The sequence below is a fragment of the Mus caroli genome, chromosome 7 (assembly GCF_900094665.2).
Source record: "Mus caroli chromosome 7, CAROLI_EIJ_v1.1, whole genome shotgun sequence".
NCBI lineage: Eukaryota > Metazoa > Chordata > Mammalia > Rodentia > Muridae > Mus > Mus caroli.
Window position 1 is genome coordinate 136,464,667 of NC_034576.1, and position 26,807 is coordinate 136,491,473.

Here is a 26,807-nt window from a genome sequence, read left to right on the forward strand (position 1 = left end):
ACCACAGAGGTCCTCTCAGATAGGATTCTAGACTTGAATTACAGCTGTCTGCCTGCCTCCTTTCCCCAAAGTGGCATAAGCTTCCAAGACAAGGAGGGTCTCTTTTCTATCCATCTATACTGCCCAGGTCAGCACCCCTTTCCCTCCCTGTCCACACTCTACACCTCTAACGGGAAAACATAAGATGCCCCAGGTTGATACTTCCTGCCTAGCCCAGCAAGGGACAAAGGGATCAAGCAATCTTCATTAGTTCCCTCTAAAAGCCAGAGGGATTACCAAAGAGGACTAGCCTAAAGAGTGCCAAGGACACATGGGTCCATGAACCACATTTACAGAAATCACATTAACTAGTGTTGGCAACAACAGAGGCTGCCAAACTAAACCAGATCACTATTTGCATTGAGCCTAGGAGGCCCAAAGTAAACTCCAAAGGGTGTCAACATCCAAAGAAAACTATATGCCTGTTGTCCCCTGGAGCTTCCACAATGTTTAGGAAACAGAAGGAACTCCACTTGGAAGATGGGCTGCTTCACTGGGCCTTAAAAATTTAATGACCTCCAATTCTTAATGATCTAACTCAACAAGACAGGGAATCCTATATAAAGGTAATATAAGCATGCATAAATTAAATATTATGCTTTTATGATGTACACAGTGTCATTTGTTTGTCTTGTGTGTCTAATAGCTAAGTCTAACTTGTGCTGGACCCATGTTACTGTGGCAGAAGGTAGTGTGAAGGATAAGAAACAAGTCAAGTTCTCCTGTGGGCTTTACAGCATTGAGACAGGAATGCCAGACCAAGGATGCTCAACTGAATTGGCACTTACAATGAATAACAAAGCCCTTATAGACATCTTAGATGCTGCATGGAACCTAATCATTTGAGGAGTTTACTGTGGTTCATCTGAAATGCCACTCCAAGATAGATAATGTGAGAGTTAAGTATTGATACAGACTGCAGATGCAATGTGACCGGTTACTTCCAGCTCTACCACCATGCCCCACACCCCGGCATAATGGCTGCACTCCTAGACTGATGAGCCTGTCCTTCCTGGAGCTTCTTTTCTCATGTATTTGATCACAGGAATGAGGAAAGTAACAAACACACCAGTATTCAACATTTCCATTAGTTGAATCTAGAAGCTGTGCTTTGTGTGATCATGGAAGCTCTGGATGCCATGACAACACAGCATCAGGGCTCCATGTGAATGGGAAATAGCCTATGTGAGGTCTCTGTCATCCGTTCTTCCAGCTCCTGGTCATTTTGTCCGCTCAAGTTCTGTTCTTTCTGGCAGGCTTCTCTATCTTTTCTGTGCTTATTTCATAGCATACCATCTTTCCAGGGCTCTGTGACAGGTTCTTCATATTCCAGAAGATGTCATGCTGGGCACCATCATAGATAGCAAGGAGCCAGCATGGATACAGTTCTAGGCCACTTTCCAGAATGAAGCAAAGCCAGTCACTGATAGAAACAGGCTCCACACTGTCTGCTGCCCAGACAGTCCCAAGGGCTCCAGCCCTCACTTCCAGGTATTGGGGGACCAAAGCATCACAGGCAGACAATAGACACACTTCGCACTGTTCTAAATTTCCAAGGAAAAAATGGAAAATTGCAGCTCCAGTTGGGGCTTCTTTAGTAACTATAATGGATATGAGCAAACAAATAAACAACAAATCACAGAACAGTATTTTCAAAGTGAACTTTTGAAACAGACCAAGGCTAAAGATGTTTAGGGGAAAATAAGATGAAATAGATTTAAACACTTTACTGTAGGACTTGGAAGTGCCTTTAACATCCCTGGGAGTTTTGAACTTCGGCGGGAAAACAGGATGAGGAGCACAAATGCTTGTTAAAAGAACTCTAAGAGACATGGGTCCTGCTCTGGAACTGTGAGGAGCACTGGACTAGAAGGCACTGAGAAAAATCAAAAGCCAACTACAGTACACTAACCATCAGAGTTCATCTGCATTTTCCAAAATTATCAGTGCCCATTGAATGAGATTTAATCTTCACCATAAAATAAAATCTGGCTAGATATGGTGATGCACCTGTAATCTTAGAACTGAAGAAGCTGGAGCTGGAGGACTGCCATGAGTTCAATGCCAGCCTAGGCTACAGAAGACCAGGTCAGTCAAAGCTATAGAGGAAAATTTATCATGTAATGATCTAACCATCACATGTGCATGCATCAATACAAAGCAAGGAAAAATGAAAATCCAAGGAAGCGCACCCTTACAAAGAATGCAACCATTGTCCAGCAGCTGACAACAAAGACTCAGAGACCTAAAGAAATCCCTTGAAAAGGAGTTGAAGGAATTGTACAATAGTTTAAGAGAACACAAAGAAACAGCTCAATGAAATTAGGAAAACAACAAATGAACAAAATAAAGAGTTTATCAGATTGAAATGTTCTTTTAAAAGAGGGGAGCTCTGTAATTATGAAGCTAAAGACTACCATAAATGAAATGAAAAATGTAATAGTCAGACTTAGCAAACAGAAGAAAGAATCTGAACTCCAAAATGGAATACTTAGATCTACCTAGTCATAGAAATAAATATAAGAGAATAGAGAAAGTCTACATGTTTTAGGAGACATCATTAAAACACCTAAAAATGTTGTATCACAAGATTCTAAGAAGAGAAAGACAAGTAGATAGCGTTTATTTAAAGAAACAAAGCTAAAAGTCTGGGGAAAGATATAAACACCTAAGTACAGTGATCTCAAAGGCTTCCAGTCAGACTCAACTCCCCAAACCCAACCTAAGATCTTAGAAGTAAACAGAGAAAGAAGATTCCTGCACTTCACCGAGCCATCAGATCTCTCATCCGAAAGATCGATTGCCAAGAGGCAACGGATTGACATATTCCAAAGGCTAAAAGAGAAACCTCAGATAACCCCCTCCCAAACAAAACAAAGACAAAAACAAAACAAAAACCAACAAAAATTTGCTAACCCAATATACTTTACTGGACAAAGCAGTCTAGAAATAAATGCATAAGTGCTTCCCTTGAATAAGTTCACTCACCCTGCTTTGCAAGAAATGGCGAAGGACATTCTTCACCAGCAGAAACAAAAGGCTTCAAACTGGTCATGGAAAAACGCATGGCGTGAGAATCACTGAGAAAGCACCAAAGGCAGCACAAATCAGCATATTCTAATGCCATAATGTTGCAGTCAAACTGATCCATGCCTCTAATAGAGTTCATTAAAAATATAGCTAATCTAAGGAAAATGCAATATAAAATATGTAAATTATTACACACACACCAAAAACCCAACCTGGTAGTGATGAAGTAAAAATATTAGCTGAGTGGAAGTGGCTCATTGCCTTTAATCCCAACACTTGAGAGGCAGAGTCAGGCAGATCTTTGTAAGTTTGAGTTCATCAAGGCCAGCCTTGTCTACAGAGTGAGTCCCTGGACAGCCAGGGCTACACAGAGAAACTATATATATATATATATGTGTGTGTGTGTGTGTATATGTGTGTGTGTATATATATCACATACATACATACATACACACACATGTATATATATATACACAGCTGGGAGGGTTCTTTGGGGGTAGATATTTCTGAGACATCTCAATCTTCCCATCCCATATCCCAAGTATTGAGATTATACCAGGGGCCCTTAAGCTTCATAAATACATAGTTCTTATATTTAAGTAAAATTGAATTATTATTAGTTTAAGCAGCTTGTTATAAGAGTAAGAGTTGGGTAACGACATTGAAAGCCGCTCAGTAGATGTGAGAAGTAGAAAGGAATCAGTGGCGGCTATACCTACAGATCAGTGTGTCAGCACTCGTCAGAGAAGCTGCTTCTTGCAGTAGACGGAAACTCACAGGGAGACCCACAACTGGTCAGTATGCAGAGTAAGAGTGCTCATCTCTAAATGGGACAACTAGATATCTCACCTCTCCCTTGAAGGCCCAGGTATCTATGTAAAAGAGGGGGCAGGAAAATGGTCAGAGCCAGAGGTAGAGAATGACTTTAAGGAAACAAGCCAGGAGAGGTGGACCCAAGGAACTATTGATAGTTAATGAGCTATTGCTATTTGCTTGCTGCTTGGGAAGGGAAAGTTAATTACTCCAATGAAGTAACATTTGGTATATTAACTACACTCCAAGGCAGGCCCCGCATCCAGTAGTAGTCAGCCAATACAAACGAACTTGATGGGTTTAAAAGGTACACAGGCATAGACGTAGATGCAGATGCAGACGAACACACAGGTTGGATGTGTAGGGACATGGGTGGCATTGGGAGGAGGATGAAAATGACCATTATGGAATTTTCGAAGAATAGGTGGAATGTTATTCAAAAACAAAAAGGAGTAAAGTCCTGTAGTGAGAATTTGGATTTCTTTAAAAATACAGATATGTTATGTGAATATGTCTTTGTTTCAAGCCAGGTGTAAAATATGGGGCTACCTCACTGTTTACAGTAGCTCACTCTCCTTTGTCTCATGCTCTGGCAGGGGCATGATTTTGCCAGCTGAAGATAGTTTACTTTTCAGAGGGTATAAAAATGTTAGAGCCCCGCTGGACATGGTGGTGCACACCTTTAATCCCAGCACTTGGGATGCAGAGGCAGGCGGATTTCTGAGTTCGAGGCCAGCCTGGTCTAGAGTGAGTTCCAGGACAGCCAGGGATACACAGAGAAACCCTGTCTCAAAAAACAAAAAACCAAACCAAACCAAAACAAAACAAAACAAAAATGTTAGAGCCCCAAGAGAGTTGCGGCTGCTGTTCCCTGCCTGCTGTTCCACTGCAGGTTGCTGGGTTGCTGACTCTTGGTTGGAGATACCCTGACAACAAAGGTTGAAGTTGCTCCAAGGAACTCAATGCCCATAATCATCAGAATGTAGTCTAAGGAGATTGACACTCCATCTCTCCTCTATCCTTCTTTCTCTCCTACCTAGTGTTGGAAGATTGGAAGGTATTAGGGTAGAGAAGGTTGGTTGAAGAAAAAGAGCCCAATAAAGTAGCCCAAAAGTATGGTGACAAAATCCATCACTACAAACCATCAACACAGGAGACAGCAAGGGAAGAAAACCCCAAGGAACTATAAAAATAAGAAATAAGAAACTAAAAAATTGACAGTAGGAAGGTCTTACTTTTCACCAATTATCTGGAGTGTAAATGAATTAAATCATCTACCAGATGTCAGAGTGGGAGCTGGAGAGATGGCTCAGTGATGACTTTTCCAGAGGCTCAGAGTTCAATTTCTAGCACCCACATGGCAGCTCACAAGGGGGTCTGGATCCCTCTTCTTGCCTTTGCAAGAACTGTATGTATGTGATATGTGTACACATGCAAGCAAAATGCCCATGCACATAAAATAAGGGGCGGGGGGTTCACAGAGTGAATGCATGGATTAAGACAAGCACAGTGCACAAGTGGCACAGGTCTGTGATCCTAATGCTTGGAGAGCAGAATCAGGAGGATTTCTAGCTCAGTGTATAACAAGACCTTCTCCTAAGAGAATAAAAATAGATGTAAATATAAATAAATAAACACAAAATAAGACAATTTGTAAACTGCTTATGAGAACTTGCTGTGGCTTTACTGGTACATAGACTAGTAAGATTTCAGTGTAAAAGACGGTCTCTGTAAAGGGTGAGCAAAAGGGTCCAGGAGAGGCTCTCCTTAGATCAGGACAAAGCTAAACACGGAGACAGAGACAAGATGGCTTATGTAATGATGTAGGTTAACGATACAGGGAAACACTATAGGAGGTAATTCATGAAGAGTATAAAATAATTACAGGCACACACACCTGCACACATGCACGTATGTGCACTCAACATTGGAATGCCCAAATGTACCAAATAAATAATAGTGTAACAATAGATAAGAGAGTCATACAATACAGGGACTATACAAGATCTCACGTTTAATGGTGGCTGCTGTCAAATAACAGAAAAATCAGTGCAGGAACACTCAACCATTCAACTTTAGCTACCCTTTAAATAAAACGGCACTAATAGGCATGCACATATCATTCTACAAACAACCATCATGGCTTCTCTAAGGCCATGGAGTATCTGCTTTGGGTATCAGATACTCAAATGTTCAGAAACCAGCATGCCTCAGCAAGTCTGAGACTATAGCGTAGTACTATAATGTGATATCAACAATAAGAAAGTTCACAAATACATGGAGACAAAATAAAATGCTTCAGCACAGCTGATGAACTCAAGAAGAGAGAAAAGGAGAAGAAATACCAGAAGACAGAACAGCAGACCAGTGCATGCAGGATTTGGCAGAAACAACCCTAAGAGGGAAGTTCATATGTCTACACCCATGAAGATTTCACAAGATGTAACATTATAAGCAAGGAGCCAGATAAAGAAGGCTAGACTAAGGCTAAAGTTAGTAGAAGGGGAAATGGCAACAATCAAAGCAGAAACAAGTGAAATAAAGATTAGAAAAACAAAGCAAAGGATAAAGACAAGGAAGGGTTGGGTTTGAGGGCTGAGGAGCTCCCTCAGCAGCTTAAGAATGCTTGCCAGAAACCCTGATGACTTGAATTCCATAGGTAAAGGTAGTAGGAAAGAAAATAGAGTCCCCAAAGTTATCATCTTACTCCCACACACATTCAAAGGCAAAAGCAAAAAACAGGCAACCGCGCGCACACACACACACACACACACACACACACACATGGGTAGGGTGGATAGTCATTTTAAAAATATGTGGGTTTGAGATTAAAAAAAATTGACAAACCTTTAAACTAATAAAAGAAAACATTCAAAGGAGTGAAATCCGAAATTAGGGGCAACATTGCAATGGGTACCACAGACATATGAAGGGCCACGAGAGACAACTGTATATAATTATATCTACAAATTGGATAACCTCAAAGGAGGGCATAAATTTCTGAGAAGAGAAAAATCTACCAAGGTTAAGTCAAGAAAAAGAGGAAGGGAGGACAGAGTAATAGCAAGTGAGGACAGACGTTCAAGAAGAAACTTAAAACAAAAGAAAATAAAAACAAATAAACAGAAAAGCAAAATGAATGCCATCAAGGGGAGCCTGGGGTCCTCACTGTTGACTTTTAGCACAAAGCTCAGTGAGATCCAACAGAAGCCTTCCTGGCTTCCAGACAACTGAAGAGAGAGGATTTTCAAATTACTTTTTTATGTGGTTTCCCTACCCTGTGTTACCTTAGTGTCCAATCTAGACAAATTTCATACAGATCAGCATGCTGTGATGGACTGAGAGGTGAGGAAGCAGAACTCAGTATCAGCCAGAGATTTAAAGGCTTGTTCACCTGTCAGGTAGAACTTTTCCCTGGTGTGTGTGTGTGTGTGTGTGTGTGTGTGTGTGTGTGTGTGTGTGTTATGACACACATTACTAATAGAACCAAATGGAAAAATTATCATTTGACAAATTTCAACATCCTATCATAATAAACAAAACAAAACAAAACTCAATATATTGAGATATGAAATTAAAAAAGTAGAATGTACTTCAGCATAATGAGGGACAGGGGTGACAAACCAAGTTAGGATTACACCCAATATCACACACTTGAAAGTTTCCCCACTAAGGTCAGGAACTGGACAAGGCTGCCCATTCACACCACTTGTCTGTAGAGTTAGATAGGAGCAGTGAGACAGGGCGAACAATTGGCATCAAGAAGTGAGATTATCTTTGTATGAAGAGCACACAGTTTTATCACGGAGGAACGCCTAAAGCTGGCAGCTAAACTGATGGACTAAGGACTGGACTGAGCACATAATCACTATTGTTTCCATATGCTATCAGTGAAATGGGAGGAAAAGCAATCAAGAATGTCCCATACTAATAGTTTCATCCAAAATGAAAACAGAAATAAATTTAAGTAGGCTAGGAAAGGTTCATACTATAAAGTACTGAAGAAAGAATAGGAAAAGGCATGAATATATTAAAAAAAGATCCCCTGACAATAATTTGAAGAGTATTGTTGAAATACTCACAGGACTCAAAATAATCTATACATCCAATGCTTTACTTATGCAATTCCCACAATGACATTTTTTTACAGGAGCAGGAAAAAAATGCTAAAATTCACATGGATCGACAAAAGCATCTTAAGTAAAGAAACATACTAGAGGCACCATGCTACCTGGGTTTAGTACTACCATAAAGCAATAGTAGTCAGAACAGCATGGCTCTGGCCTAAGGACGGACATACAGACCACAGAATAGAGAACCCAGAAATGGCTTCATATTTTGTTCAACTGATCTTTGACAAAATCATTGAAAATACACAGTGGACAAAAGGGCAATCTCTTTGTTCAATGGTGTTGATGTATGCAGAAGAGTAAGACTAGACCCTTTTCTTAGACCATCAATTCAAAATGGAGTAAAGACTTAAACTCGGAATCTTCAAGAAAAAAATCACGTTGAGAAAACTTTTGGAAAAGGCTCCAAGACACTGTTGCAGACAAAGCAGTTTTGGATTATGACTCTCAAAGCACAAGAAAAAAGTTTAGTTGGAGGATTCTAATTAAAACATTTTGTGAAGCCAAGAGAAAAATCAACCAAGTACAGAGATAACCTGTAAGACAGGAGAAGGTATCTGTAAACTATACATTTGATAAAATATTCACTTCTAAAACATATTAGGAAACTAATCCAATAACATCAAGAAAAGAACTTGACTATGAAAATGTGTAAATAGCCGTTTCCCAAGTGGACATTAGACAGATTTAAAAAAAAATGCTCAAAGTTGTTGTTGCAGGATATTTGATCACATTGTGAACCTCCAGACTGTTCACAATGTGATCAAATATCCTGCAACAACAATTGCAGAAGGACTGGAAAAACCCTTGTTGTGGTGTGGTTCAGCCCTAGCACACACCTTTAACCCTTTCTGTAAACAAGAGCTAAATAAAATCAACAATAGGTCATAGATCAAGAGGCAGAGCAAACAACCAATTGAGAGGGAGTGAATGTAAGAAAAGTAAGGGAACAAAAGGAGGGTCTTTGAGTTGAAGGGGATTTAAGACAGTGTGGGGGAGGACGAAGGGCCTCTTCCTTCCAGGACATTGGTGGAGTTGGCAGGTCAGCTGGGTGCTTTCTCTGCCTAGTTAAGCTAGCAGGTTTTCACCCCAGCATCTAGCTCCTCAGATGCTCATAAAATTGGATGGCTGGGATTCTTTTTTAAAACAAAACAAAAACCAAACAACACACAATATACAACTACATGAAAATACAAACTGACCCCACAATCAGATACCACCACATCTCTGCTGTAGGGAAAAATTACCACCAGAACTTCTGGAGAGGCGTGACAAAGAGGGACCTTTACACACTGTTTATAGGAATTGGCTCCTTAAAAACTAAAAAGAACTGTCTGTAAGTGTGGCACTCACACTGCATGGTGTCTAGTTCGTTGCATTTTGAAGTAAACCACACTAATACGTTGATGAGACACCTGTACTCCTGTGTCCATTGCTGCATCACTTATAACAACAATACATAATAATCAATATATAGATAATGATACATGTAAAACACATGTGTCTATATATGATGTTATTTGTAACATCGATATATAGTGGGCAGAGGACTCTATGAAAACGAGACTGGTGGGAATGGAGAGATGCTTAGGTTTGTTGCTAGCTAGCTAACTAGCTATTGGAGGATTTAAAGTCTCAGCTCTATTTTCATTTACTTTTTTTTTTTTTTTAAAGAGAGTCACGACAACATGAATGACCCTTGTATTAAATGAAATAGGTAGGCCGAGAAAGACAAACACTCCAGGATTTCACATAGGCATTCACAGAAGCACAGCCTAGAATGGAGGTTTCCCGGGGCTGGGTGGGGTGGCCTGGGAAAGGATGGTTAAGGCGATAAAGTCTGGGTTACTTAAATGGAGGAACTTTAGGGAAGCATTTGACCTCCTGATGGTTGAGACAATGGTCCTCATGACAAAAGGTAAGTAGGTAGGTGCTGGCTGGGTTCCCCATAGCCATCTAGTTATTTTGCAACACAGTTCTTTATGAAGGGACAGTGCACATCATAAGTTTGTATAGTTTTTGTCAACTAAACTAAAAAAAAAAACTAAAGCTAAAACAAAATACATGTGCTCTTAAATAAGTTTAAATAAAGATTGCACACCTTGCCCTCGAGCTGTTGAAGCCGTTGTTGGTCAAATAGTAATTTTATCAGTGTTTGCTTGGATTCTAGGATTCTCCAGTTTTGTTTTGTTTTTGGTTTTTTTTTTTTTTTTTTTTTTTGAGAATCATAAGAAATGGAGATCTATGCAATATTGATGAACTTCATAAACTTAGAGTTTCTGCACAGTTTATTACTTAAGTGTCTTGTAAGACACGAAAAAGTCATTTGGAAAACAAAACCCAGGACATTGGGCAAATCACTCACAAAGCCCCTTTCCCCCACCATCTGCAGAGCAGAGATCCTACTTTTTATTACTGTGATTGGAAATGACCTCATCCTGTAAGGCTAATTCTAACCAACAGATGAGAACCAGTCTTTTCTTCTTACACCTCCTAAAAAAATTGAAAACGTCTTTTAAAAACGAAGCAAGGCAGTAGGGCAACCCATCGCAGTGTCCGAAGTCTGGCTGGGAAGGAAGGGCTCTGAACCAGAAGTCTTCAAGTAGCTCCTGCTTCCTCTTTCCTCTGTGAGCTGATAAAGAAAATTTGACTTTTCTCTGATAAGCACATTTTAAAATTCCTCTGCGGTTAATACTGGGAGAGCTGACCACAAATACTTCTCTCAGCATTTTATGGGAAAACATTCAGGGGAATCAGATGAGGCAGAAGTGAGAGTGCAGCCCTGCTGGGCTGACTGCAGGAGCTGTGGTGACCAAGGCTGCTGTTATCACTTATCAACTGAGTCACATCTCCCCCTGGGTGTTCTGAGAATGCAAAGCAATGTTAATACTGGCTCCAGGCCAAGAACTGTCAGCCATCTTCTGGGAAAGGAAGTCTGCAAGTGCCTTCTAGAGAATTCCATGTCTCTACTGGTCCGTGATTTGGAAGGCTCTGACTTGGCTCACCTTGGGAGGTGTGGATAACCCAATTCAGATGAAGTCCATCTGATCTGTGAGATACGGCGGGGAGGCTGGTGAGCCAAGTGGTCACCCATGCTTCCGGTCTGGGTATAGTCCCCCAGCACCCTGACAAGTGGGAGATGTGTAAGTAAATAAGAACCCCAATTTTGCAAATGGCAATGAGTGCATTGAAGAAAGAGAGGCTTAGGGAAGCAGATGCTCCTGGTGGATTTTTCTGCATGCCTAAGGATGAGATGCACAACGTAATTGAATTTGATGTGGAAGGAGGCCATGAGGAGAGTATGGGGAAGGAGCTAAAGTAGCATTCAGGCCATGTGGCTGTGTCAGGTCCCTGCCAGGTTGAGGCTTAACACCAAGATAAGAGTAAGGACACATGTTTAAGAAAGAACTGGGCGGAGAAGCAAAAACCTCCACACACACACCAGGCCACCTGTCAAAGTAAAGAGTTTAGGGGTAAGTATTTAAAAAGGCTAGATGTGAGGCCAGGCAGGGTGCCCTATTAAGTGTCGAGTCATCTCTTCAGGAGTTAAGATAGAAAGTGAGATTAACTAGGGAGCCGAAGGCAGAGATAGGCTGGGAAGGATCTGGAATGGATGGGAATATGACCCAGGGAGACCCTGAGACTCCAGTAGAAGATGCTCAAGGCCAAGTCTGAGGAGCTACAGTGAGAACAGGATGAAGTCCCCAGTGTGTCAGTGGAGAACGGCAAGGGCTGCCATCCACCTGGTGCACATACAAACTCTGCTAAACTCGGGTGCCCATGTGGCCATAGTTGGCACTTCCCCCCAGGTGCCCATGTGGCTGTACATTCAGGCTAGCCTTCTTTGGGTTCTGTCTGAAAGGAAGAAGCAAGAGCGAATTCTGAAACACTCAGCTCTTGGGTTATGGTTAGCTTTTGTACATGGCTCAGTCTAACCATGTCCTGCATATGGCTTAGTACACACATGATTCCGAAAGAGTTGATGCTTGTTTATAGCTCCAGGTGACTCTAGTAAGTTGACAAGAATGCTGACCCGGGAAGAAGGCAGAAGCCTGCAGGTCAGGGGATTGAATATCTCAGTTTTTCTCACGCAGCTCAATAATTGCCTTATGTTACTTGTTATTCCACCTAAGACCCTTTCTACATGTCTACATACCAGGACCTTCCTGGCCTCTGCCTGTACTGTTTCTGGTCTGCAACTACTCTACACAGCAAGCTACCCATCTTCTGACTACTGCATAAGACCAAACTTACACCTTTTAGCCTGCCCCCAACCCCCCAAGTTCTTTTGAGCTTATCTTCCTTAACCCCATCTCCATAGTTAGACTGAGGATCTTCCAGTCACTTCTCATTCCTGCTCTTTCCGCCACATCTGCCCTGTTCCAGAGTACATCTGCTTAGTTTCCAATCACCTCCACACAATGGGAAACTCCCCATTCAGGAGCTGGGGACTATAGCCAGGAATTTATAAGGCGACTTCATGAACCCTGTCACCCCCAACTGCTCATAAAACATTCTCTGCCCTTCAGACAGGGACCCTTAGCCCTAATTAGCATTTACACCCACATATGCATGCACATGTGCGCACACACACACACACACACCATCATCTGCCCCTGAGCTCCAAGGCTGCTTCAAACTCATCAGACAACATGAAACAGCTGGCCGCAGATCCCTTTCGTCATTGCTCCTGCAAATCCAGGGACCTGCCTCTCCCAGCCTTGTCAACTGCCAGAGTTCCCACCTGAAATGCTCGGGTCTGTCCCTAAGCCAAGACTGCTTGGCAGGTTCCTGATCAGAGGCAGTTACCCCAGCATGGAAAAGCAAACCTGAGCCTTCCTTCCACCAGACGTCTCAATGCTGCAGCCGGGGCTCATTCACACACATGATTTATGATCTAATTTAGCATGTAAGGAAACATCTGCATTTTGCTTTTATCATCTTGCCAGCAGACAGACTGAAGACAAGATGTGTACTGTAGACTTGTTTAATGGGGCCTTAAACATTCCCTCTCACTAGCCTAAGCTTATACAAGGCTCTAGTTTCAAAAATTGTCTGATCTAACTGACCTAACACAAACAAACATGGAAATAAAGCTCTCCTCAACACATCTCTACCACAGGGACAGTTGGAATGGCCATAAAAATCCATGCTGATCAAGTCCCCCAGAGAGCATTCCAGTGGCCAGGACAGTCTTGGAATTGGGGGAATAAAAAGGTGACTTAGTTATTTAATACTATGACTGGGCCTTTTTTATTATTATATACAATTTTAAAATGTTCATTCAGAGCACACGAACTTATAAGGATATTTGCTTTGGGAAAAACATCAAAGTTGACTGATATTGCAAGCAGTGCTGCATGCCCCCCACATGCACAAAAGATGCATTCAAGTTCAAATTCCCCAAACTGTGACTGTGACCTTCATTTGACCTTGTCATTGGAAATATGGTCTTTGCAAATATAATCAAGTTAGTATGTGGTCATACTGGATGGGTGGAATTTAGCTTTGAATAAAAAGAGAAAAATTGGACTCAAGATCACACAGATAGGAAGAAGGTCATGCGAAGACAAAGGCAGAGAGCTACAGGGGCCACTCACCCGCCAAGGAGCACGGGGATGGATGGCCAGAAGCCACCACAGCTGGGAGAGAAGTGACATGCATGCTCTAATCTGAGCCTCCAGACAAGACTGGCCCTGCAGGTGCCTTAATTTTGACCCCTGATCTCCAGAACTCTGAGATAATGCATGCCCGTGATCTTAAGCCAGCATGCACGTAGCAATTTCTTACAGTAGGACAGGAAAGTAATGCAGGCATGCAAAGGCCACCCCCCTCTAATACTGTGGCCCAGCTAGAAGGTCTACCTCAGAAGAAGAGGAGCTCAGCATGCCACCATCTGGATCCCTAGCATCCTCCTGTGTGTGAAATGCTCAGTCCCCAGCTTCGAGCTGCAGGAAGGTAGCCGCTACTTTAAGAGACGGGGTAAAGTGGGCATTCTCAAGCCACTGGAGGTGTGGCCCTTGAAGGAAACGGTGAGACCCTGGTCTCTCCTTCCTTCTCTCTTTTGCTTCCTGGTTGCCATGAGCTGAACAGCTTTGCTCCGCTTTGCACGGCTCATTGTGAGGCGCTGCCTTGCTATAAAGCAATGCTGTTAACTAATCATCCCGAGACTTCAAAAACCCCGAGCCTAAGTCAACCCCTTTCTCCTTGGAAGCTGATTTGTCTCGGATATTTGTCATAGTGATATAAAGTTAACACATACATCACCATCCTGAAGAATTTCCCTCTGGCCATCTGTCTCTGCTTCTTACACAAACCAAAGGCTGAAAACGGAGATCTTCCAAGGTTAGCTTGTGTGTGGCTGCGTCTATATTGTGATTATCTGTTGACCTCAGTGTCTATAGCCTAACTCTTTTGAGCAAGTGACATCTTTCATACCCAGCATGAGTGAAGGTGCCAAGGGGATACTCCCACTGTGGCTGGCCTCTGGCCTTCACAGTGCCTTGAGATAGCTGTGCCTGAAACAGATGCACTTTGTTGAACCAGAGACTAAACAATCCCCTAGAGAACACACCTAGACCAAGCCTGTGTCTACACCTAGCTTGAAATGCTAGCTAGACACACAGTGTGATGGGCCAGCTCTTTGCCCATCTGCCTGGTTGGCTTTCATTTTTCATCCTTCTGGAATGTGCCATGGGATGGAAGCAACAGGTAACTTGTCAGATCCCTTGAATGAAAACAAGACATTCAACTGTGCTCTTTCTGGGGTCTCTAGAAAGCTCCCCTAAAGTGTTCTGGATGCAGGAAGGAGTCAGGCTACCTAGAAGAGAGTCTAATAGGAACTGGTTACAGCAGCTTTCTTCTCTCTCTCCTTCCCCTTCCAAATGAGATCTTTGTAAGCTTTGCTAAGCTGCACTTTAGTGAATATGCTATTTTCCCCAGAGGACTTCTACTCAGAATCATACTCATGATTTAACATCCTGGGGGCCAAAATATTTTCCTAGGAAGAGAGATCTCATCCCTGTATTCACAGTCATAAACCAGAGGCTTCTCCAAACCCCCAGATTTTAAGATTTGAGTTGGCAGGCCCTTCACAAGTTTCCTGATGTTCCCAGTCCTTGCCTTCATCTCTTGTTATTCTTGCTAGTTCAAGGGCTTGTTTATGAGGGTCCATGAAAATAAAAAAACAAAAACAAAAAAAACTGAGGTCATCTTGCTCTCAGTGATATTCCCAGCCTCCAACTTGGGGCTGGGTGCAGAAAAGGTTCCTGCTAATTTCTTCTCCTATGAGTGAGTGAGTGGGTGGGTGAGGAGGTAAGTGAGTGGGCAAGTAAGTGAGTGGGTGGGTGGGTGAGTGAGTGGGTGGGTGGGTGAGTGAGTGGGTGAGTGAGTGAGCGAGTGAGTGGGTGAGTGGGTGAGTGGGTGGGTGAGTGAGTGAGTGAGTGAGTGGGTGGGTGGGTGGGTGGGTGAGTGAGTGAGTGAGTGAGTGAGTGAATGAGTGCCCTGCCTCTCAGGGTTGTCTTGACCTCAGCCTCACTGTACTGGGCAAGCTGGCCATCCTTCCTCTGAGCTCACAGCAGGAAGAGGTCTCCAGATGACAAATGTTGATGCAGACAAGCTGGAGTCAACTTCTTGCCCCAGGTCTGTTTTGCAATCTATAAAGGGCAAGGGAGATCGCTTGCAAGCCTCCATCAGGAGCCAAGAATTTGAACTCTCTATCCTGGCTCCTACAGTGGCGTGGCTCCTTTCCCAGCTACAATGGTGAATTTGGGTCCCAAGTTATTTCTGCTGAGTTGCATGCCCATATGTAACCTCTCAAAATGAGCTGGCTCCCAGAGCCAGCTTCAGGATGCTGAGGTCTGTGCATGCCAGTGGCGTAATTTGGGGTCCTCATCCTTTCAGTGAAGGCTCCATGCCTGAGAATGTTTGTCCCCAAACATGTTCCGGCCTTCCAAGCCACCTGCAGCTTACCACTAAGAGGATGGGGAATGGTGAACTGCTTCTTGTTGGCGCGGACAGGAAGTAGGCTCTGCTTCTGCCCCAGGCTCTCCTTTTGTTGGGTTTTCCTTTGCTGTACCATGCGCTTAAGCTTTTGCAGCCGTTCTTGTGAGCGAGAAATGAACTGAGGTCTATGGACTTCCAGTGCTTCCTGATTGGAACAAAGAACAGCGTTGTGTTTTTTAAGAGAAGGGAGAGCAGGTAACAATACAGCCATCTGATTTACTCCATGGGAGCCAATCAAGATCACAATACTCTATGGCAAAAAGCCAGAGTGCAAGTCCAACCCCCACCTCCCATGACCATGTGTAAAAATGGTATGGCCATATTGATGACAAGGTCAGGGCTGGCCAGCAGCACAGAGCACACTGCATCAGGACCAAGAAATAACGAGCACTGGAGCCACTGGGTACAAATGGCCAACATCTATTTGCCTATTTGTTGATTCATGCTGCCAAACCACTCACAGCTGAGGAACCCAAGTCTCCGGGTTCTGTACTTCCATATTCTGAGAGACATGGGTGGGACTAGAAGGCAGGTGCTAGCAATGTGCACACTCATTCCTGCTGGGGTCAGAGTCTTAAGGATACAGGGATTGTGTCCCTGGTGTAGAAAATGGTGCTTTTCAGAGGTCTCTCTGTGGCTAAAGAGAACCGCTTCTGGGTAGATAGAGGTAGAAGGCTCTGCTATACAGAGTGGTTCTATACAGTGAGCTTCATAGGTCAGGTCAGAATCTCCCCACATCTCCGTGTTCAAAGCAACATGTGTGGGGCTGTAGTGACATTTTAGAATTTTGGAAATGTTCTAAGAGTGTGTAGGGATGCAGGGCTGTTCTGAACTCTCTACAGCAGAGGACTATGATTTGCCTCATGCTCTAGCAGAGGTGTGGTTTTGCCAGCTGCAGATAGTTTCTGCAATTGTGAGATGTTTATTCTGGGAACTTTCATAGGGCATTTAAATGCCAGAGCCCTAATAGGTGGATTTGTTTGGGACTCTGGGGACATCTTAGATGTTTTCTACAGGCTCATCAAGGTCCAAGGATGCAGCAGTGAGCCAATGGGGCTATTTTTACATTTATGGGGAGTTGCACCCCATAGCAAATGCCTTCCCAGAAAGTGTATTTAACTGCACACACAGTGTGCCAGTAGCAGCAACTTTCTCTGAGGTCATCTGCCATGTTAAATATTTTTACTTTGATCAATATATGTATGCTGCTTCTCTAAACAGAGAAGCAGCTTAAAAACTCCAATATCTTCCATGTCCTTCAGGCCATGGGTGTACAACTTGGGAAGCTTCTTTAATTGTTCAGTGGCTGTGCACCCTTATCTGACTATGGGATGTCTAGGGGTTCTCATCTGATAGGGATCTTTTGAAAAATCAAATGTGACATGACTCCATGTGACCTCTGGGTGCCCTTTCATTGCCATTGTCATTGACATGGTAGCAGTAGCAACAATCCTTATTCTTACCTGGCAGAGTCAAGTGTATTGTTTCCATGAGGCAAATAGCAGAAGAGAAGTTTAGGAAACAGCAGGGAAGGGCCAGAGTAACACAAACAGAAAGACTGGGAGTCACAGGCAGAAGTGAGATCAGGTGCACGCCACACTCCTCAGAAGAGACCTCCCCTCTACTAGAGTTAAGACAGGATGGAGAGACAACAGAGGCTTTACCTGCAAAGTCATAGAACTTGCCAGCAGAGGCTCATAACTATCTTCTGATGGGTCAGAGCTCTGTGCTCCCTCTGGGGTTGATGGAGAGGGGGTTGCTGGTGAGGGCTCAGGTGTGACAGTAGGGTCTTCATTCTTCTCACATTCCTTTAGTTTTACAACCAAGTCACAGCACGTGTAATCTAGGAAAGCAGACGTATAATACAGTAAGAAGGTACTCAGTGGCTCTCCTGTCCGGCTGCCTGACACAGGAGGACAAGACACACAAGACAATCTAGAAAATAGAAATGCCAGTGAGTTATTAACGGGCCTTGTTAAGCTGACAAGATCCAGCCTCATCACAGACCTTTCCAGCAGCCCCAGTCAATGTGACAGTCATTGGAGTCTATGACTGGCTAGTTAGGCCATGGAGGTGTTCCTTAGATTGCAGTGTTCAGAATGTCTTTGCTCAAAATGAAAGGAGACTTTTCTAGTCTGGATCTCATATTAAGTGTGTCCTGTGTAATTATTACAGTTCGCTTGTTTCAAGACAGCATATTAATCTGCCTTGTGTTTGCCGCACTAATGATATAATGACTGGGGATGGTGTTCAATTATGCATCCCTCCCCTTCATTTTCCAGAGTCCACCACTAGCCTCACAGAAGCAATTGGAAGGGTTTTTCTCTTAAAGCTGGCAGAGCTCTTTCCTGGGGCCATTTTAGTTTCCCTTTGTGGAAAGGGTCAAAAATTAATTGATTCCTTGGCGCTGCAGGTGGGGACAATCCTGGGACTAATAGAATAGCATTAATAACTATTCCAGAACACCTCCTGACCAAGCCTTGGTCTGGAATGCAGGATAGATCCTTCCATTACCCTTAGCCCACTCTTCTCCTTTGACTGCTACTCTGCAGTGCCTTCTCAGTTCCAGCCTCACCTAACTGCTCCTTTGTCCTGGTCCAGCATCTTCCTGTCCTGTACGGCCTCTGATCTCCATTAAGTGCTTTTGGTTCTTCTTCCTGGTGAATTCCCACCTCCAGACTGAGTTCTAATGACCAGGGTACCTCCTTGACTTCCTAAGGTAGGATGCATCCCTGCCTCCTACATTCTGCAGCGTGGTCATGAGGTGGGTTGTAGGAGCATGTAGGAGTTGGTCCCTGGACCATCTGATGCTTATCCCACATGTATCCACAGCATCATGTATAGGGCTTAGAAGCCACTGGTTCTTCCAGGAGAGGCAAGTTGCCTATGAGGAGTTTCTCCTGGCCACAGGAGACAGCTCATCCAAGCTCCTGGTATCATTCATTGTTTATAGCTGTATCCTCTCTGGCTGGATCCTTTCCCTACTCAGGTCCCTTCAGCCCCTATCTAACCCAACCCCCCTTGACTTTTACTCCACTTCATGTCACATGATTCACTGTCAACATCACACTACTTAGAGGTGCTTAGATAATCCTCCCAGTCTCCAAGCTCTTTCTCTTCTTCCTTCTAGAGGATTTCCTCATTGTCCTACTTTCTCTTTAGGCCTAACTAGTAGCTCAGGCTAGCTCAGGTCTAACCACCAACCAGCACTCTCTCTCCAAAGTTAATTCTACTCTCTACCACCCTGTTCTCACGTCTCCATGTGAAAACCTCCCTCTAACCCCCCGATTCACAGAGAATGAAGTGTCTTCATATCTCTTTCCTCCTTCATCTTCATGTGAATATGGTAACCCCAGGGTCAGTCCTAGCAGGACACCTCCTCACTGCTCATGACATCTGCTCCAAGGTCCAAAACGTCTTCACCCAGACCTTCCCACCTTAGAGACCTTCTTGACTGAGTCTCAGTCCCAGCCTGGTCACTCCCCTGTCTATCTGCATACTGCTCCTGAAACCATCGTCTGGAATGTAAACCCACTGAGATTTTTTCTTTCAAAGTCTTGGCCCTGCCTGTGGTCCAGACTCTTGCGATGGGTGTAGAGGGCCTTCTGACCATGGGGCCCTAGGAGAATCAGAAGTCCCTGGCTCTGGTGCAGGTCTTCTGTGCCCCTTGGAATTCCCCAAAGCAGCCAAAGCCCTCCTGGAACTCTTCATTTTGTGTACTTTTCCCTTCATCCTTGGTGTGTGTGTGTGTTTTCTGAAGTACGATTTTGAAATCTCTAATGGTATTGTTATCTCAAATGCCAACTCAGAATCATTTGGACAAAGATGTCTGCTCAGACCCTCCCAGAGTGTGGGCAGTGGCTCCTCATTGTTCACCTCGTTATAAATAATAGAGCTGTGCCCCCTGCACCTCGAAGAGTACTGATCAGCTTACACCAAGCATGTAGTAATTGCTTCTGCAATCAATTGGCAGTTAAAAACATAAGAACCAACTCCCTGTAACATTACTTTTGCCAAATAACATACTCATTTTAATTTTTATCACCCCAAACCATACCATTTTGTATGTGTCTTTCTGTCCCTTTCTAAGTTCTTTAAAAATGTCTTCAGGGTGCTAGAAGTCCAGATTCTCTCTCTCACATTACTAGGTACCAGAGGCTATTCTCTGTTGTGTTATTCTTTTCCTTCAGAATTGTTCACTATGGTATTTAGGAGTGGTCAGCAGCTTGACCTGCAGGGCTATGATGTCTATGTCCAGTTTGGCTATTTCTATTTCCCCTATGGGAAATGGTGATGGGGTCCTGCCTATGTACACTAGGGCCCAAGTTGCTCATTTTAAATGTTGGCTGTATGTCCGGGGCTGTATCCCTTAGCTATTATTTCTGTCAGCCAGTTAGTGGGAACCTGGGCAGCCCCAGAGACATGCTACCTTCAGGGCAGTTGCACTAGTACCCCAGACCTTCCAAAAACAGAGACTGTATGTCCATTGGGCAGCCTCCTGGGCTTTAGCTGGCACTAGCCTTGGGTTTAGTAAGTCTGGGGGCCTCATGATTTGTATAGAGCTGCCATCTATCTGTTTGCAGAGTATAACTTACCCATTGTATCTACTTATTGGTCCTGATCTTTCTTTTCCCTCTGATACCTCCATAAGATCAGCTTGTGTGAACCATCCCAGAAATGCACTGAGCTATTTTCTTTATGCATGTTAAGAAAAAGCCCAGGGAGGGCCACCCTTCCTCCTTACCTTTGGGGAAGTGTGTTTCTATCTGAACAGCACCATCTTCCTGCAGAGAGGCACACACAGTTTGTAAAGGGCAGTAAAACCCAGGCAGAGGAACTCTGGGTATCATGAAGTATGGGTGTTGCCTCTCATGGGACTCTGAAAGGATGCTAGGTGGACCATCACTGCTTGGTGAACTGTCCCCTTCAGGAGGGAAGTGTTTAATGGTCTTCTGTCCCACTGGGAAAACAGGAAGAGTTCTTTGTGCTTCTTGCTGCTGCTTCATGCTTCCAGAAAGTACTTTTGTTTCTATTAAAAATAAAACGAGAGTTGACTCACATTATTAGATGAGCCGACCTCTCAGGTACCTGATGTGTTGCTCCTGGCTGGTAGGCTACAGCAGGGCTTCCGGAACAGTAGGTAGTAGTTGATACAGTTATAACTCTCAGATGTGCTCATCATCCCTGACCCTGAACTGTAGGTTAGGTGCTGTATTTGCATATACTGTTATAGCCTCCCCCAGCCTTGAGCAGGCTGGCTCAGACCTGTTCTAGCACTGTGAATGAGACCACCTAGGGTGAAATCTTCTGACCTAGATAGGTCTGTTGTTCTGCCACCTTTGTGCTCTTCTCCATCCAAGACTATGCTACCAGCTGAGAGGCTGAACCTGTCTTCCTGAGACATTCCTGAATAAGCAACAGCCTGGCGACCACGTGCTGACAGCCTGGCAACAAAGCATCAAGAGCCTGGCATCTCAGGGGATGGGCCTTCCCCCTTTATAAGCTCAGACTCTTAAGTAAAATCTGGGGTCTTGATCAGTATCTTGTCTTGGTCTCATTATTTCTCTCACTATTTCCTCCCATACAGCCCCAGCCTCCCCCTCAGAAACCCAGTTCATGTAGCTGTGGGCAGCTACATACTGTTACCATGAATTTGGCTTCATATGTATACATTGTTACCATGTATTTAGCTGGAATGGGACTATTCCCAGTGGTGGCCTTGGGAAGTAGCATCGTCTTCCCTATTATGTTCAGCAGAATGGAGGATGGAGTATCTTGAATGTGGGCTTAACTGGCAGTAGCTGAGTTCAATTCTACCTCCATCACTTAAATCTCTATAGCCTCATCTATAAAATCTAAGTGGGGTAATAATAGAATAAGTGACTATTAGATATTATTCATTTAGTATATTACTGGGTTTTACATAACAAATATAGAACTAGAATATATGCTACAGGATGTAGTCAACTATGTCTAATGTACCAAATAGCATTGTTTATGTATATATTAAATGAAGAAAGAAGAAAATAGCAATGCTTAGAGCATTTTGTAGACACTAAGCATTTGGTTAGTTCCTATATTGATTTGTTCCCAAGATTACAGAGCTACTGATACCAAACTGCGTGATATAGCAAGTGCAGACACATGAAGCAGAGGATCATGCTCTTGTCAAGCTCTGATGAAGAGATGGTTCCATAACTGTATGGTACCTGTTGTCTCTACAGTGTGACATTAAACTCCCCAGAAACCTATGTCCACCAATCAGGGCAAGTGAAGGAAGCTATATACATCCGTGCTTTGCAGCAGCTCAAAGAGGCAGGTGTTCTTGAGCAAATGTGTACTCACCAAATGCTTCGTTGCCTGGAGAGACACTGTGGTGAGGGAAAGGGCAAAGCAGGCCAAGGGTAGAAATGGAAGTGTAGACACTGTCTTTCTGCTCCCTGTTTAATAGGCTTGGATATAAAAAACTAAACTTTCTTTCATAATATTCAATAAGTTTTTTTTTAAAGATGCATGTTTTAAATAAAGTCATGACTCTTCTGGAGTTACCATCATTCCATGCTGATGTCCTTAAAGGAAATGGGTTCATTGGAGGTGCAAGCCGCTAAATGTTTATGTGTAATGTCAGGGGAAAATAGTGGGTAGCACTGGAATAATGGAAAGAGATTCATGCTCTGTTTTCTCGAGTGTGTCCTGTACAGGAAAGCGTGGATCCATGACACCTGCTCTGAGCATGTCACTGGTGAAGTGTCAGCAGTGCCCCAGTTTTCATCACTGGCTGTGTCCCTGGGTGTAGGTGAAGCTAGGCCATGCTGTCCAATGTGAAGAGCAGCGATATTAGAGCATGGATGCCCCTAACATCACCTTCATGACTTTGGATTCTGGCTCAGAGGAATTAAGTTGGCAGCTTTCTATTCCCACTCACCATGAGGGTACATCTGTATTCCCTCTGCTTTTTAAGCAAAACACAGAAAAAGTTCCTACCGGTCCCAGACCAAAGTGTTGAATGTACGGCAGCTGCTAGACTTTGTTTTTGAAGTGGAGACATCTCCACATACAATATAGCTGTATTTTGCTAAATTGTATGGAAACATGTTTATAAACCTTTACTCCAAAAAAAAAATCACCCATTATGTTTAATTATAAAATACCATAGGCAGAAAATGGCCTATAACAGTCAACCATCCTACATGACTTCCTTTCATTAGGGACACCCAGAAAAAGATGTATAAAACCCAACTCATTATCAGGGATACAATCTCTGCTAGCTAACAGAGGTGATCTGCACCTAAAGTTATTTGAATCAATGTATTTCATATAGGTTTATGGAGTATAATGAATCAATATTTCCACCCATGGCGTATCTGTCTTTTCCTAGGCCCTTGCTCCTTTTCTTATTATCATTTATCTGCTTCATTGTTCTAATATAATAGCTGTGAGTTTATGTGTTCTATTTGTGACTTGAAAGTGCTAAAACAATCCCAGAGAGCAGAACACAGCTCCTACAGGGGGTAACTTATTGGCCATGGCTCTTTTGTGAATTCTGTGGGTATCTTGCGGATACTGTCTCTTTTGTGAGTTCTGAAACATGTCCATGACAGTGGGGAGGGCCCCTACATATTTATGTGTTAGGGCAGGGGGCTGGAGGGTGGCAAGAAAGGAATGGGCGCACTGGAATAAGAAAAGTTAGGAGATTCACAGGTTGTTTTCTCGGGAGTCTATTCTGCAAGAAAGAATAAGCCCATGACATGGGCCTGCACAGGCATAGGCAGGCAGTATACATGGCCTTTTTGTCCCATATACTGGGGAGGTTGGACTTTCGGTTCTCCATTCTCACCCTGTATTAATTTTCTCAAAGTTGTGACTAAAATACATAACAGAAAAAAAAAATCAACAGAAGCGAGGCTTTTGCTGCTGTTTTATGGTTTGGGGGGCATAGATCCCCTCACAGTAGGAGAGCATCAAGCTAGGAGTGGCTTGGTGTTAGACCATAGGAGCTTGGGGAACAACGACCTCATTTCCTCCTGACCAGGAAGAAGAGGGAACTCCAGCCAAAAGCCAAACAGCCTGCCCAACCTCTACAGTCCTCTATGTGTCAGCAAGGTCTTATGTCCTAAAGTTTCCATGACCTGCCCAAACAGCGCTCCCAAGTGGGGACTCATTGTTCTAACATAGAAGCCAGCCTGGGACATTTTACACCCACACCCCGAGGATTTGGAGCTGATAGTTTACTACTGCAGGCTTTGCTCGGTTAAGAGAAGCTTGAAAAGGCAGTGTGTACGCCAGATTTTGGGATTTTTGTCTCCTTCCTGAGTCTGTACATGGCGAGGGTTTGGTACTGCACATTTTTTCCTAACAGGAACATAACAGATTCTTTTCACAGTGTTGTTGGATACACTAGGGCTCCACTCTGTAGTAGACTTGCCTGCCCTAGACTTGAGCTAGATACTAGAAAACAAACAGACACCAACAGGAGAGTCTGTCCAGGAGTTACTATAATAACAACAACAATAATAAAAAACCCAAACAGATGTAATTTCCTTGGCTGGGAAGAACATAGAACATAGGGGTCATTATGTGTCATCCACTTATACCTTTAGCAATCTCGCTGCACTTATATGTTTTTAATACCAAAATTATGCACACTATACACAAAAGCCACTGTCCTGTCACTGTGTCTATTCTGTGAAGGCTTCCAGAAGAGAGTTTGGCAGAGTGGCAGGGCCAAAAGTTAGCAGCAAATCATGTCCTAAACATATGTGATTAGCCCCAGTGAGACCATGCAGGACTGCTGTATGGCCAGGCATGCCAGCTAGCGGTTGTGGGTTTGGCAGAGTGTACTAACCCACATTTCTGGACCTCAACTACCCATGTGTTGGGGCAGATGTGTAGCAGCAGATCTTAAGACAGATGGAACAGGGAACCGGGAAGCAAACCAGAACCTCTGACAGGAGAAGCCCAGTATAAATGGGATATCGAGGATCTTGGCAATATAGGGTCAGCCAAGGAGGGGTCTATGTGGGCCAGCCTAGGGCACTATCAACTTACACAGATTCTTAGGACAGTAGGAGAACAAGGTGGGCATTTCTCTGGATACTTTACCTCCAGTGGCAGTAATATACCACCATTCACACTGACTTGATAGAGGGAGTCACTTTCTTGTTTCTTTCCCAATATTCAGGAGATGTATAGATTTCAGAGCTGCAGTGACTGAGAGACTCCAGATCATGGCAGACAGCAACAAAGTGCTGAGCAGCTGCTCACAAAGACAGACACAGCACTAGGACTCTGTCAGCCAGATGTCAAAGGCAGAACACTAAATCTAGAAAAAGTGGACATGAGGGCCCATAAGGGGTAGCTGCACAAACAGTCCACAGTCCAGGCTAGGCTATCACATGTAGAACTCACATTTCCATCACTGATATGTGAACTAGATTAAACTGGGCCTGGATCTTGGGGGACTGGAGAAGAAATGTAAGCTCTCTAGAACATTCAGTAAACCACCTAACGACAGCATCTAAACATAGGCGCTCACTGTAAATGCAGATACAGGTCCTACAAGGAGGATTCAAGCTTTCTCAGCTGCATTGGAACATGAGAAGAGTCTGCTATAGAAGAGAAAGCAGCAGGGGCAGGCTTCTGTGTGAGTCATGCTAATGTCTCCAAGGAGGAAGGAAAATACAGGGAGGATGGTGGCTTTAAAGTGAGCAACTTCCCTAGCAGGTATGGTTTGCTTTATCATTTTGCACTCTGCCTTCAATGCAGGGAGAATCAAAGAAAGTAGAGCTAGCCTTCCGTCACTGAGAAACAATGAGGAAATAAAATATAGAATGGGCTCTTTCCACCAGCATGGCTGGTGGGGATTCTCTCTATTATTTTTCTACCCCTGGCTTCATCCTTTGGTGCTTGGTGAAGGGTCTCCTTGTATGGAGATGGTCATCTTTGTGGTAGTGCCGCACCCCACCCACGGCAGACTTCTATTTAAAATCAGGCATTAATTGCTTCAGTATATTTCTGCTCAGTCTCTACAGAGCTTGCCTGACATCCTAATGATGAGGGAGGGAGGGAAAAGGGTGAAGAGGCAGAGAGGACATGGAGTAAATAGCTCCCTCCTGCCTGAGAGGCAAGGGAGTTTGAAGCTGTATTACCTACTGGATCCTCACACTGTTCCATGCAGAAGAAGCAGAGTCACTATTTCTGGGGTGGCTCAAGGGATAAAGGACTTGCCACGTGGGTCTGAAGACAAGAGATAGAATCTCCAGATCCACGTAAATGCTGGCTGGGTAGGGCAGCAAGCCAGAAATTCCAACGTTTCCGTGGCCAAGATGGGAGATCCCTGCAACAAGCTGGCTCACTAGAGGGCTGAGCTGAGAGGATCTGGGTTCAATGAAAGACCATGCCTCAGTAGGTAGAGAGTGGCTGAAGATGCTACAAACACCACCTTCTAGATTCTATACATATCCACGAGTGCCTACACACATACAAGTGGATCTGCACATGTAAACAGGCAAACACACATGTTAAGTGAAGGGTGCTGCAAAGACTGAGGGATGTGCAGAGGCCTTCCCCTGCTGAAACTGAGGCTTCCTGGAGATGCCAGCCCTTCTCTGGACAGTGAGCAGCTTTCTTCTAACCACATAGACAAGCAGGTTGTTGTTGTTGTTTGAGACAGGGTTTCTCTGTATAGCCCTGGCTGGAACTCACTTTGTAGACCAGGCTGGCCTTGAACTCAGAAATCTGCCTGCCTCTGCCTCCCGAGTGCTGGGATTAAAGGCGTGAACCACCACTCGC

At 43.8% G+C, this 26,807-nt stretch overlaps 1 protein-coding gene across 2 annotated transcripts in view; it reads right to left on the bottom strand.

The window, feature by feature from the left end:
* C7H10orf90 (chromosome 7 C10orf90 homolog) overlaps positions 1–26,807 on the bottom strand; it is a 90,206-nt gene that overhangs the window by 10,005 nt on the left and 53,394 nt on the right. Inside the window, exons 4-6 of one of the 2 annotated variants that reach the window (XM_021167523.1) lie at positions 20,761–21,045; positions 17,681–17,859; positions 15,984–16,161 (exon numbers count right to left, since the gene is read on the bottom strand). In XM_021167523.1, the coding sequence (XP_021023182.1) occupies positions 15,984–16,161; positions 17,681–17,859; positions 20,761–21,045 (642 nt within the window). The remainder of the gene's footprint in view (positions 1–15,983; positions 16,162–17,680; positions 17,860–20,760; positions 21,046–26,807) is intronic. The other variant, XM_029479182.1, reaches the window with a different exon arrangement.